Source organism: Pituophis catenifer, unplaced genomic scaffold (genome assembly GCF_029215685.1).
Source record: "Pituophis catenifer annectens isolate HBS135680 unplaced genomic scaffold, rPitCat1.0.hap2 SCAF_3, whole genome shotgun sequence".
In the NCBI taxonomy this organism is placed as follows: domain Eukaryota; kingdom Metazoa; phylum Chordata; class Lepidosauria; order Squamata; family Colubridae; genus Pituophis; species Pituophis catenifer.
Window position 1 is genome coordinate 109064729 of NW_027256883.1, and position 14823 is coordinate 109079551.

Sequence of the window (14823 nt, forward strand, 5' to 3'; positions counted from 1 at the left end):
AAGTTTGGCAGTCTGGTGTGAATAAGTTTGTCTGGAACGATAAGAAGCCGAGAGTGAAATTGAAAATTATGCAAGATGTTCCAGAAAGAGGAGGTCTTAAACTCCCAAACCTACAGTTATATTATGATGCAGCAGCTTTAACTTTAACAAGTGATTGGTTTGGAAGTAAAAAGACTGGAATATTGAAAGCAGAAAGTTTTGACCTTGAACTTGGATGGCATGCCTACTTATTCTACGATGACAAAGTTGATAAAGTATTTAAAAGTCATATACTTAGAGACTCTTTGATGAGAGTTTGGAAGAAGCACCGACTCAAATGGGATTACAAAATACCGCTATGGCTGGATCTTGGTCATACTTTGTGGAATACAAATATAATGTCACTCGGGGGGTTTTTATACAAAGAGGTTCTTTTTACAGATGCGGGCAGATGGCAGCTGAAGACATTACAGACACTGTTGGATGAAGGGCTTAATCTAACTTGGTTACAATATAATCAATTACAACTGAGATGGAAAGAGGACCAAAAAACTGGTATTATGTTGCATGAGGAAGAATTGGTTAGACATATAAGAGAGAAAGGTCCAATGCATATCAAAAGGCTTTATAATGTTTTGCTAGAAAGAGATTCAGAAACTGAATTAGTTAAAGACTGTATGATTAAGTGGGCACAGAATTTTGAGGAACCAGTGATGCTGGAAACATGGGAAAAAATTTGGGTTCAGAATGTTAAATTTACACAGTCGCAAAACCTGAGAGAAAATTTTTATAAAATGTTTTATAGATGGCATTTAGATCCCAAAAAGTTGTCATGTATGTACCCTAATGTTCAGCCAAAATGTTGGAGATGTGAATGTTTAGATGCCACGTATTATCATGTTTGGTGGACCTGTAGGAAAGTGAAGGCTTTTTGGATAAAAATTTGGTGGGTCATGCAGAATGTTTTGAGGAAAAAAATTCAATTTTCTCCACAGTTGTTTTTATTGGGTATAGTTAAGGGTTTTACACGGGGTGAGATAAAACTGATATTGTATATGATAACAGCAGCAAGATTGTTGATAGGTAAATATTGGAAGAATGAAGCTTTACCCACTATCGAGGAATGGACTTTGAAGATGGCTAGTTTTGCTGAGATGGCGAAGATTTCAGCATATTTAAAAGACTGTTCACAAGAGACTTATGAATGGGAATGGAAAAGGTGGATAGAATATGTTCAGAACAAATACCAAACTAGAAAGTATCAAATAGCTTTTATTTGAAAATAATGTATTAGAAATATTTTAATGTATTAGAAATATTTTAATGCAAAGAGATAAAGAGGAAAAATTATACAGGGGGAGGGATGGGTTTAAGCTTGTTTACTAGTGTTACTAGTTATGAGTATATAATAGGGAAGTCTGGGGGGGGAGGGTTAGGGAGGGTTAGGGAGGGTTTGGGGAGGGAGGTGGGGGGGGTGAAAAAAGGGGTGAAAATCCAATTGTAAAACTTTTGCAATAAAAAAAAAAAAAAAAAAAGAGGGGGATATTATCAAGGTCACATATAATGTTAGTACTGCTTTATATTGCTTTGATAAGACCACACATGGAATATTTAATCGATTTCTGGTCACCATGATGTAAAAAAGACGTTGGGATTCTAATGAGAGTGCAGAGAAGAGCAAAAAAGATTGGGGCTGAAGGCTGACACATAAAATGAATGTTTGGGTATTTCTGGTTTAAGAAAGAGAAGGACTAGGGTAGTGATGGCTAACCTTTTTGTCATCGCATGCCAGGAGGTGGGGCAAGGAGCATGCGCGTGCCCACACCCATAATTCTATGCGCCCCGTGCATGCGTGCGCGATCCCCTGCTCCTGGCACGTGATGGCCCGGTAATCCTGTTTTTCTCTCTCACCTGGCTCCAGAGCCTCTTTAGGAGTCTGGGGAGGGCAAAAACGGCCTCTCCCCCCTCCCCTCGGAGATCCTCTGGAGGCCGAAAACGGCCCGTTTCTGGCCCCTGGAGGTCCTCCGGGGGGGGGGGGACAATTTTCGCCCTCCCTAGACTCCTAGAAAGGCTCTGGAGCCAGGTGAGAGAGAAAAACGGGCCTTCCCCATCATCCCCCGAGGCCCTCCGGAGGCAGGAAACAACCTGTTTTCCTGCTTCTGGCGGGCCCAGAAGGCCTGAAAATCAGCGCGCCAGAGCTGAGCTCATGTGCCCACTGATATGGCTACGCATGCCACAGGTTCGCCATCACGGACTAGTTTGACATGATAGCAGTCTTCCAATATTTGAGTGGTTGCCACAAAAAAGCAGGAGTCAACTTCTTCTCCAAAGCACCTGAGGTCAGGACAAGTAACAGATAGAAACTTATCAAGGAGAGATCCAACCTAGAAATAAGGACACATTTCCTGTCAGTGAAAACAATTAATCAGTGGAATTGCTTGCCTCCAGAAGTTGTGGGTGCTCCATCACTGGAGGTTTCCAAAAACAGATCATATAACTATTTGCCTAGAATGGTATGGAGTCTCTGGCTTCAGCAAGACTTGAACTAGAAGATCTCCAAGGTCCCTTCTGACTCTGTTATTATTCTATTATTCTGTAAAATTATTCCAGCAATGAGAAATATATTTAGTAATAGACAAGATATGAATTGGAAGAAGTGAGTGAAGAGTAATGGTTTGGCATAAAAACTTTCTTATATTTTTAATTTAGGTAACAATATTTTGTGCTTCGTGTTGGTTTTAGGAGGTATAATTGCTGGTTTTTCTTTATAAAATAACATTCTTTTCCTCCTCAGAAAACTGAAGCACTGCGAATGCAGTATCGTTATTTGGACTTAAGAAGTATTCAGATGCAGTATAACCTCCGGCTGAGATCCCAGGTGGTGATGAGAATGCGAGAGTATCTCTGTAATCATCATGGTTAGAGAAACAGAATTGTTAACAGTTAACTTTTTTTTCTCCTTTCACTTACTGTGGTTCTGACAAAATTTATCAAATCTTATTTTAGATTTTGTGGATGTAGAAACACCAACACTATTTAAGAAAACACCAGGAGTAAGTATGCAAAGGCATCTTTTCTGTACATATATTGTTTTATAAAATTATCAAATATCAGAAAGTAATTACATCATGTAGCCCAAACATCTAAAAGAATAGTGACTAATTCAATTGTTAAGATTACCCATAATTCTTCTTTTCTAAGGCAGCAGAATTGTCTTAGATGTGGGGTAGATATTTCGTGTTCCTGGGATGATTCTGCATTTATATTGAACTCACCAGCTCAGAACTTTATAGCTGCCATAGTTACTTCAAGGATTTTTCTGGCCCAATGCATTACGAATAGGAAGCTTATGACCTAAAATTGGATGGCGGTTGTCTCAGTCAGCCTTTGTTTAACAGGGGTCCCCAAACTATGGCCCGTGGGCAGGATACAGCCCGCCAAAGCCATTAATCCAGCCCATGCGAGACCATGAGGCTGCCCTGCCCACATCGCCCCACCTACCCTCTGGTCCCCACCCAAGGAAGCCAAAAACGGGACGCGCGGAGTCCTCGGGAGGCCAAAAACAGGCCCGTTTTTGGATGGCAGTGGTAATGGAGGCCAAAAACAGGCCCGTTTTTGGCCTCTCCAGCCTCCAGAGGGAGAAAGAGAGAGAGAAAGAAAAGGACACACACATACACACACACATATACACATACACACACACAAAGTCCTTCACACACCCCAAGGCAGCCACATCCCTTCACTAACCTGCTTTCCACCCCCAAGAGCATAACAAATTAAAGTTTAATTTGGGTGTATTGTTTAATGGCCTGTTAAATTGGCCACGCCCACCCAGCCACATGACCACCTACCCATGCCCACCCAGCTGGTCCAGCCCCTCCAACAATCTGAGGGACCGTGAATTGGTCCCCTGTTTAAAAAGTTTTGAGGATCCCTGGTTTAGACTGTCTCTGGTATTTCCCTTTGCAAGGTTACTTAGAGAACAATAGAATCTAGACAACTTTGGAGATTTTGCTTGGCATAGTAAGAATTTTAGTTTTGTTATGAAATTATGTGATGGAGAATATTCGTTACATAAATAATTCTTATTAAAATTTTAAAAGGTAGATAAAAACTAATACAAATTAATATAAAGAAAGCAAGAAAAAGCTAAAGGTGCAAGGGAAGAGAAAAAAATAGAAAAGAAACAAAAAAGATACAAAGAAGTTTCTTTACAGCTTGTTTGACAAAGAGTTGTTAACTAATGGTTGCTAAGCATCATTTTCTGAAACCAAAACCTTCATTAATACACTAGTTACTGAAAAGCTGCAAGGAATGCAACCTGCTAAATAACAGCTGGAACACAAGAAAGTGCTATCATCTCTTTTTGTTCATGGATAGGTTTACGTTTTTTAAAAAGAGTGAAGAAGTCTTTTTAAAAAATCCTTCCTAACTTCATGAGATTCATAGGGGAGAGACGTAAATTGTGTGTGTGTTTATTTGTGTATTTGTATATTTGTTATGTATAAATCAATTTATATATTTGATATATACAGTATAAATCAAGTATCAGAAACGTGTGTGTATACAGTATATGTACTGTGTATGTGTACTGTATGTGTGTATGTATATGGGGAGAAGGCACTGGAATTTCATTTTAATGTGTGCCATTGTGCACACAGAAATGATGATAAAGGTTATCTTGAAAAGCAGTAACCTAGGTCTTCTTACTATTTCTTAATATGCTTAATATGCTTCAAGAACTTTTGTTAATTTCTAACATGAGAAGCATGCATGATCATGTAAATCAGGGTCCCCAACCCCCGGTCCATCGACCAGTACTGGCCTTCCACCTGCTGGCCCAGAAGCTGTGGGCATGAAGCTTCATTTGTGCATGTGTGGGAGTTAGGTTGCTCGTGCAAAACCATTTCCTCTCCCCCTGCCACTGCTGCTGCTAATCCATGGAGCCGGAAATGTTGGGAACCACAGATGTTAATGAAATACAGTGCAGGAGATGTATTTTGGGAAATGGTGCATTATTGCACTTCCATTTCCTGATTAAATATAATGGAGAGTGGATTAAATTTTTCAAGTGAGGTTTGGCTAAAATAAATATTTTGTACTCAAACTAGAAGTTTCCTCATTTTTTTTTTCCATCTAAAGGCAATGTAATTCCAGCTTTAAATTTCATCATCCCTTTAATACCAGGGTGCAAAAGAATTTGTGGTGCCTTCCCGGGAGGCTGGAAAGTTCTACTCACTTCCTCAGAGTCCTCAGCAGTTTAAACAGCTCCTAATGGTAGGAGGTCTGGACAGGTGAGCTTCTTGGGGCCCCACCAGCACAATAGCGTTTTCAAGGTAGCACTAAAACTCTGGTCTGCAGTTTGTGATGAGAGGATAATGGATAGACTGAGTTAGTTTCTGACACAAACTGATTATTTGCCAATTAATCAAGTTCCATGCTAAGAACAATCTGCCTAACAGTACTGTAACTCTCTATGTCTGCCTACAAGATTCACATGCTTGAAATCTTCTTGCAAATATTTTCTGTACTGTACAGTCTATGACCACAATCTAATCATCTATGAGATGGAGAACCAGGTTGCTGAATCATGGCATATATAAAACATGTAAGGATTGGGAATTGGCACCATTTTATGGTGATTCTGCTTCTACTTTAGTGGGTGGCTCCAGTCAGTAGTTGGGGGTATGTGTGTGAGAGAGACAGCACTCACTCCCTTGGTTGCTCCAGTATCAGTTTCCCCTCATATTATTTAATAACTATGAAACCACTAGGAGAGAGCATCCAATTTGGAGTGAGGTGTCATCAGCATACTGATGAAAGTCACTTACACATTTCCACCTTGGACTGAACTGGAGATGCAGTAGAAAGTCTGAACCAGGGTGTCAAGGTTTGGGTGAGGCAAAACAAGACTAAATCCTACTAAGATGGAGTTACTATTTATAAAGAAACATCTAATAATTACTGTAGATGAGGTTATGCTTTCCCTAAAGGAATTGGTTTGTGATTTAGGGGTGCTCATAGCTCTTGCTTACATGGCACATGGAAATTTGGTCAGGGGCCAGATCATTAGTGGTCTTTTAAGCCTAATTTATAATGCTGGTTACCATCTTTATAATCTTACATGGGGTGGTCCCAGATTTTATATCAAGGAACTGGCATGTGCACATTTCTTCTCATCACCTTGAACATTCCACCACAGAAAATATATAGATTTATATATGAGTACAGGCTGGAGAGCAGGGCTTTTTTGTAGTGCCCCCTAGTCTAGAACACATTTCCTCTGGAGATGAATTTATCCCCAGTCATACTAGCATTTTGTATTGGTGATAAAAATACTTACGCCTTTGCCCCAAGCTGATTATGAGTGCTCATCTTGTGATTCATTCATTCATTATAAATTACATTTTCTTTTTATTTTGTTGGCCACTATCCAGATTCTTACCAGCTTGGATGGTTTGCAGTTGTAGTGAGTAAAAGAAATGTAAATGAAAAAAAATCAGATTTAGCAGTGGGAGTAAAGTATCTTCTGACTGCCCCTTTTCTGGCAGTGCAGAGAATGTCTTGTCCACTCATAAGCAACTCAAAGTATGCAGATGATCTCAGTATGTCAAGCACATAAACCACTTCTTTTTCTTTGCAGTTCCCAATGCAGGAGAACTTTCCTGTGCCTATGGATTAATCAATTTCTAAATATGGAACAAATGTTTATTCTGTTTTAAATTCAGATTATAGCAATTTTTTTCAGATGTATATTCTTTCCAAACCCCCTGTTTTGAGAGATCATGCTACTTGAGAAAGATACTCTGCAACCAGAATGTAATTTTCTAATGGCAGATATTTCCAAGTTGCCCGCTGTTACCGAGATGAAGGTTCAAAGCCAGACAGACAGCCTGAATTCACTCAGGTAATTTATTTTTGTTTGGAATAAGATTAAAAAGCATTAAATTATGCATTGTTTTTACCTCTAACTACAAGGATTACTATCCGTTTAGAAGTTGGGAGTTTAGTGGCTTTGGAAGAGGAAAATCTGAATATGTAATTACAATGCAAAGTAATTGGGAACTGAATACTTGTCATCTCACTGTTGTTACTTGCAGCACTGACCAAAATACTGTTCTGTGATTCAGCTTTATCATTCAGTATACAGAGCAAATAATATTGAGTAGTGATGGAAAATGGAAAAGTGTCATTTGTTCCACTGTTGAGAGATATTTCTGTTTTGGCATTACAGTTAACACATTACTTCATTTCTATGATCTAGTACTGCCAACCATTTTTGCAAATGGAATCCCAAATTCACCAAAATGGCATGCACTATGCTTGTTTATTAGATTTATATCCTGCCCTTGTGACTTATGTACCGATTTACAATGAAGTCTGACTTTATGGAGTGTGTTGTGTGTATTAGTAAATTACTAACAATCAAAAAATTAAAAAATAAAGTGCATCAAAATTTCCAAGAGCACTCAAAATATAATTTTAAAAAATATGGATATTAGTAATTATTTTATAAATGGGGTTGATGTAAGTATATGGCAAAGGGTTGCTCAAAGATACTTTGTGTGTTTTAAAACTAATCTACATTTGCAAAAATGCTAGGACCAGTTTGTGTGCAATAGAATTTGCTTCATCTAATAACATCATCTGCAGTATATCTTCTATAATAAATATGCTAGCATCTAAGGTAACATGGCTTTTTTCCAGCAGCAAGTTAGCATAGATAATTCCCAGAAAATTGTATAGAAGGGACAGAGAAGAGAGAATTAATGGGCAAAGAAATCGGCCTAAAAACCATGAAAACCATACAGCTCCAAAATCTGAGCATGTACAAGTATTTCATTGAAATGGGTGCTGTAAGCCTAGACTCTGAAAGACTGTTCTCTAGAATTATAGCCCTTCTAGTAAAATGCATTTTCAAAAAAAATATATATTTTGCAAAAACGTTCAATAGAATAATAGTGATATTTATATGCCTTATTTTTTTAAAAAAAAATCTCTTCTTTATTTCACCCCCCAAAGATAGATATTGAAATGTCATTTGTGAAGCAAGATGGAATTCTGGCTTTAATCGAGGGCATGCTGCAATATTCCTGGCCTAAGGAAAAGGGGCTTATCAAAATACCCTTCCCTTCAATCACCTATGATGAGGCACTATCTACTTATGGGACTGATAAACCTGATACTCGTTTTGGAATGAAGGCATGTTCATTTACCAAAATTACCTATTTGTTTGACTCCCACATCCCCGCTGCTATATTGAAAGCCTATTAACTGCAATGGGATTTGTTGAATACTCTAGGGATTTCTTCCTAGCGTATTCCCACAGGTGCAGGGTCCGCTTTTTGGATCATTGAGCGCCACTTTGCACGTCTCCAGGACTCAGCCTCACGGCTTGCATATCTTTGTTGATGGTGTCTTACCATCTCTATTTTGGGAATTGTTGATATTTTGATAAATTCGGTTTTTTCAAGCGTGAGTGTTGTGAGCAATATATTGAGTGAGTCAAATATTGTGTAATTTGCATATTGAATTTATGCTAATTTGTTGGATTCATATTTCTCAGCCCTTTGATATCCCAGTTCTAAATGCTGCCCCTTACAAAATACATAAGGACCTTGGGGCTTTCACTAGCTTTATTGCTAGACAGTGATTGAAGAAAGTTGCGTTGAATTCTTGCCTAAACTACCAGTTGTCCATATGGATGCTTAATAAAATCAATCCTATATTGCTTAAGGGGGAGTGTCAATTGGTGACTACTGAAAAGACTCTGGGTCCCAATCCAGGAATATTTCCAAGTTTCATGCATGATTTAATGATTTAGTGAAGAGGAATTTGTTTAAATTAGATGTATGTCAATTTACATCATTTTTAGAGAGCAAGTTTGATGTAGTAGTTAAGGCATCATGCTAGAAATTAGAGACTGTGAGTTATAATCCCTTGGCAAGGTGGGCAACCTTGGATCAGTCACTTTTTCTTAGCCCTAGGTAGGAAGTAGTAGCAAATCACTTCTAATAAAATTTGCCAAGAAAACTGCAGAATTGTCCAGATAGTTTCCAAGAACCAGGCATGATTGAATGGAAGAAGAAAAAAAGATAGCCTGTGTACAATTAGGTAACTGGTCCAAATGGCATAATTTACAGACTTTCTTACCCACGACACCTTTAGCTTCTGGGAATCAAATTTATTTACCTCTCCCCATCTTTTAACCAGTTTCTTCAAAAATGCCACAGTCTCACTGGGAGGTATAGATGGGCAAAAAAGAACAGAATAGCAATTACCTACTTTTAATACTGTCTCAGTATCACTTGTTGGCTTTTCCTAGCAATCTTATGTAGATCTATGTAGATCTTTCGTGATGAGGCAGAACTAAGTGTGGTGACATACTCTATTATAGGAAATCACATATTCCATTCTAATTGTGAGACTAGTGGGATTAGATGATCCAGCTTAATAATGCTGGATTACTTGTTTATTTATTCCTTAATCTCAAGAATATAAAGGATTTTTTTAAAATTAAGGATAATTTATTATGTAAGTTGAATTTAACTTCTGCAAGGTAGAAAGATTCGCATCAAACCTCCGTTCCAACTTAATCAAAAACTATTTCCAGACATTATGCTTTTAACCCTTCTTGTAATAGAACAACAAGGTAAAGTGAAGTGAGGCAATGATTAGATATAGTCATGTAAGGGTTGGCCAGATTCCATGATTATCTCATTTGCCTCGAATTTGTTGTTCAAATAACAGGAAATCTGTTGCAGAAAATCTATTCTGGAATATACATTAAAATGACTAATAAATAATAAAATTTGATATTTTATCAAATTATTATGCATTTTGGCTTTTAATTTGTGTGAAAGAGAAATATGGAACTCTCTGCTGTGTTTTAAAGCAGTAATTTTTGATAGTTCTTATTGTACTACACACTTGCCACATTTGATAATAGTGGTATCTTGGTACTCATTGTTAATTGGTTCTGGAAGGCATGTTGAGTATCAAAAAACAATGAGTACCAAACAGATTTTTCCCATAAGGAATAATGTAGTGAGTCACAAGGCAGCCGACACCAAGGCATTCTAGCTTGTGGATTGAGTAACAAATAATGATGAGTACCAGGACAAAATTTTCATATCAAAATGCACTGAGTACCAAACTCAAATGAGTTTCAAAGCAGTTGAGTACCAAGGTACTAATGTATTGAGTTACAGAAGCCTGTGTCAATCACAACTGTTCTTTTAAGATACCCCAAACGTTTCTTGCACTGCAGACTGTGATTTTGTTAAATTGGAAGCGAAGGGGGGGGGGAGTCCATCTTTCCTGAAACTAAAGCACTGTTTTATTGGCTACCATAAATTAATACAGCCTTGCTATGAGAATTCAGCCCAAAGCCTCTGTTCCCATTCACAAGGAGTTGTAGTGGCAGCTGTCCGAATGTCTTGAACAAAATTCAGCAGCTGATGAGTATAGGATGCAAAGCTAAGCCCTTTTTCAGTTGTGTTTGAAACTGCTTTCCCTTCCCTTGTTCTTTTCCAGTCATATTCTTGTTGTCACAATTATGGTATTTATATCTTTTCTTCCAATGCCAGATCATTGATGTAAGTCACATTCTCAGGAATGCAGATGTTGACTTTTTGGAGAACTCTCTCAGTGAGCCCTACGCTACAATGAAAGCCATTTGCATTCCTCAGGGAGCGGTGAGTGAGGCTGTTTGTGGTAAGGGGAAATGTCCTTTATCTTGGAGGCTGTCATTTATTAAGCTGTTATTTCTATGATGAGCCCTACAAATATGTTCTCTCTCTCTCTCTGGCTTGCATACAAGTAGATGATTGAAAAAGCAAAATTTATCTTTTCAGGAGAAGTCAAACTGGTTTCAGTAAGATCTATACCTTAAAAATAAGAATACATTAAATTAATGTATTGTTTTGTATCTTGAAATTAAAATAATACTGAATAAAATAAAGCAAGCTTATGGAGATTTGTCAAACTCAGTACAGTTAGTGAATAGAAAAAATGGTGATGTGTGAGATAGATGTCCTTGTAGAAAGAAGTAAAAGGTAAAAGTCTCCCTGTCAGTTGTGCCCTACTGTAGGGTATGGTTTCTTTCCAAGGGAGCCAGCATTGTCCAAAGACAATTTTTATGCTCATGTGGCCAGCATGGCTATACCCCAAAGGTGCACAGAACGCTGTTACATTCCCACCGAAGTGGTACCTATTAATTTATTCTCTTTTGCATGCTTTCAAACTGCTAAGTGGGCAGGAGCTGGGGCAAGTAATGGGAGCTGACCATGTTGTGTGGAAGTTCCAAGTCTCAAATCTGGGCTGTCACCTCTCCAGCTGACAAGCTCAGTATCCTTAACCACTGAGCCATAGCACCCCAGTACTAAAAAGATGTACTAAAAGAAAAAAATCTTTAATCTATAGGTTGAAATAAGACAGTTGTGCATTATATAGAAGCCAGCCCAGATTTCTAATGTGAAAAAAGGATTTGGGAAGAAGGCCAGGAAAGGCTGCATCTTATATTATGAATGCAGGTTTTTTTCCTACTTCTTCCACACAACCCCATTCTGAAGTACAAACTAGAAATCATAGAGTTATAGATAGTTATGTCCATCAGTCAGTGGAATGAATATTATAGGTAGTCAGATCAGATTCTCTCTTCTCTGAAAACTGGGAATGTGCAGGGTTATCTCTGAGAATACCTAAAAGAATATACACAAAAATGAGTGCTGGTGTAATTTCAAATTTTGTTCTAAAGTCAAATACTAAAAAGTAAAAGGGATACATTTATTGAAGGTGTATCCCAGTTATGATCTGTCAGCCACATTTGGATGAGTCTTTTAAATTTAGCCTTTCATCTGTAATTTACTAAGAATGCTTACATTTTATGCACTTGTCATTATTTACATTGTTTACATTGTTACATTGTTCTTCCAATATGAAATCATTTACAACAACCGTGAAGTAGATTAAAAGTGAGAAATAATGATTAATCATTCATTTGAGTTCAGGTATTCAACATTGGGTCGAGTTTAGATCTCCATAATTCAAATCCACCTCAATTCACTGTTGCCCTACTAGTTCACAATTTGACTTGCAGCCAAATGCCAAATGTGGAGGCGTTGCAGGCAAACAGATACTTGTGAATGGACGCTTGCCAGTTGATGCTACAGTTAGGAAACAGGAAAACGGTGTTTTTCCTTACTGCAGTATTTAATGTCAATCCTGTTTTTGTAATTATAGAGGCACTAAAATAGTGAGTAAAAGTTTACAAGATTACAGTGCATTACAATTGTTTCCTTTATCTCATGATGATAGTTAGCAAAAATCGAATCTGAACATCACTATTTTATCTATATTTAATAGAATTTTAGTACCTGTTTAGAAATTATTTTAATTGCATTGTTGAGAATGATAGAAAATAAAGAAATCAATTTTTTTATTTTGTTTTAAGATTGTTTTCCTTGGATTTTTATATCTTTTTGAAGAAAGTTCTTCTCTATATATCATTGTTGTAATGAATTAATCACATTTTTGTTGTACATGATTCCTTTCTAGAACTGAAAATATAATCTGAAAGCATTTTCAATTTAAGCTTGATTCTGAAAAAAGTTTTAATGTAAAAATAATGGGTAAATGTATAGCAGTCTCAGTTAAAATATAACAAACTTAATCCATTAATTAGTGTTTATATATCTTTGTCTCTAGAAATATCTACAGTTTAAAGATTTGGAATCGTTAAATGAATTGTCAAAATCCCAATTTAACCAGGTATGGGAAAAATAATTACAACCAAGAAGTATTTTCTTTTGGGAATTTATGTTGGGCTATGTAAAATTTAAACCTGCATATTACATATCAGTTTGGGCAGGCTGGGACAGGGAGAATTTTTAGTTCTTTTAAATTAGTTTAATTTGGATTAAAATGAAAGGAGAAAGCTGGCCCACTCTGTGAAGATGATTTTGGTCAAGATAAACTTTTGATTGGCTCCAATAAGTTTTGTTTTATAGTCCCTCTTACATTGCACAAACCAATTTTATTCATATTAAAGAATGAAAGAGCTTAAATCTTTCTGAAAGTGTACTCCTTAGCCACAAAAGTAAGCAGCAATTTGCATACAGGAAGCAGTCTGCCAGAGCCACTATGAATATTTGCATGGGGTGGGGGAAGGCTGTATATGATACAGAGCTCTTTCTTATCTATTTTAAAAAAAGGGGGGGGGGACAACTGAAATCTATGGCTCATGGGAGGGATTCTTAAGGTGCTAAAATCAGCAGAGACTCTTTGCTGGCCTGTCTCTTCTGCAGCATTACTGTATTTTGAGAAATCTTAAAGTGCTTGATTCCATGCTTATATCATTGCTTTTTCTCATTATTCTTTCTCACAGAAGGATAGGAAGTGGTCTTGTACTCAGACTATTGATCTATCTTAGTATCTTCAATACTAACAACTTTCTAGGTTCAGGTTGAGTTTTTCCAGCTTTTTCTGTGTGGAAAAGTTGGTACCTAACACTAGACAAGGATCCCTTATACTCAAGCTATTGTCAGTGGATATAATGGTGTTCTTTTCCCTCTCAGAAAGTTCTTGGTATAAACTAGACTGTTTTGGGTTCAATTAGTTTTATTGGTTAACTATTTCATGGGATCTGAAAATCATTGCCATATATTGAAGAAGAGCAATTAAAGCAGTTAAACACCTTCAGTTTCGTTTGCATTCTTTTCAAGAAGTGCTGAGCTGTTTATCCACTTTTCTGTCCTGTATAGTTTATATCATGTTTGATTTTGAAACCTGATGGCAATATGAAATCACCACTTGGAAAGTTCCTTAATGAAGAGCAAAAAACAGAGCTTATCAGAACAGTTAAGGCCAATATGGAGGATGTGGTGTTGCTTGCTGCTGGCCAACACAAACAAGTGGTAAGTAGAATATTGATGCCCTTAGTCTTTGTTTGGGCACCAGCAAAAATAAATCTATATTTATTTGTTTAAATTTAAATTAAATCTGGTTCCTCTTGACCAGCAAGAGCCTTGGTGGCGCAGCAGATTAAAGCACTGTTAAGTAACACCAGCTGCCTGCAATTACTGCGAGTTCGAATCTCACCAGGCTCAAGGTTGACTCAGCCTTCCATCCTTCCGAGGTAGGTAAAATGAGGACCCGGTTTGTGGGGGCAGTAAGCTAACTTTGTATACTTTTTTTATACCACTTGGGGGGGGGGGAAAGCCCTACTAAGCAGGTATATACAAAAGTATGAAGGCTATTGCTTAACGCATTGTAAGCCTCCCTGAGTCTCTGGAAAAGGGCGGCATATAAATCGAACCAATAAACAATAAATCACCTGTACCTCTACTTGATGTTTGCACTGATGAGCTGTTCCTTCTTTATTAAACTGAACATTAATTCATCCTTGAATAAATTACCTTCTAGCAAATGACCAATAACCACTGCATTTTCAATCAGTATTTTTTAAAAAAATATCAACTGGTCCTGACAATTACAAGTTGATAATAATACACTGCTTGGAGTTAGAGATGCAAGTATTGGGTCTTTCTATGAAGCCTCAGCACCTTGTCCGCCCTTTTCTCTCTTCTATTCTCTCATTTGTTTTCAGTGCTCTGCATTAGGAAAGCTACGCTTGAAGAGTGCTGAACTTCTGGAAGCAAAAGGTCTGTTACTTCGTGACCCTTCTGCCTTTCACTTCCTCTGGGTGGTAGAATTCCCACTTTTCCTCCCAAAAGAAGAAAATCCTGAAGAATTAGAAGCTGCTCATCATCCTTTTACTGCTCCCCATCCTTTGGACGAGCATCTTCTCTACTCAGATCCCAGACAGGTGCCTTTATGTTTTTT

The 14823-nt window shown here is 37.5% G+C and overlaps 1 protein-coding gene across 1 annotated transcript in view; it reads left to right on the forward strand.

The window, feature by feature from the left end:
• DARS2 (aspartyl-tRNA synthetase 2, mitochondrial) overlaps nucleotides 1-14823 on the forward strand; it is a 32559-nt gene that overhangs the window by 13190 nt on the left and 4546 nt on the right. The window contains exons 6-14 of the mRNA XM_070939218.1: nucleotides 2774-2897; nucleotides 2986-3032; nucleotides 5167-5273; nucleotides 6817-6886; nucleotides 8002-8181; nucleotides 10569-10676; nucleotides 12688-12750; nucleotides 13743-13895; nucleotides 14588-14806. Coding sequence (XP_070795319.1) covers nucleotides 2774-2897; nucleotides 2986-3032; nucleotides 5167-5273; nucleotides 6817-6886; nucleotides 8002-8181; nucleotides 10569-10676; nucleotides 12688-12750; nucleotides 13743-13895; nucleotides 14588-14806 — 1071 coding nt within the window. The remainder of the gene's footprint in view (nucleotides 1-2773; nucleotides 2898-2985; nucleotides 3033-5166; nucleotides 5274-6816; nucleotides 6887-8001; nucleotides 8182-10568; nucleotides 10677-12687; nucleotides 12751-13742; nucleotides 13896-14587; nucleotides 14807-14823) is intronic.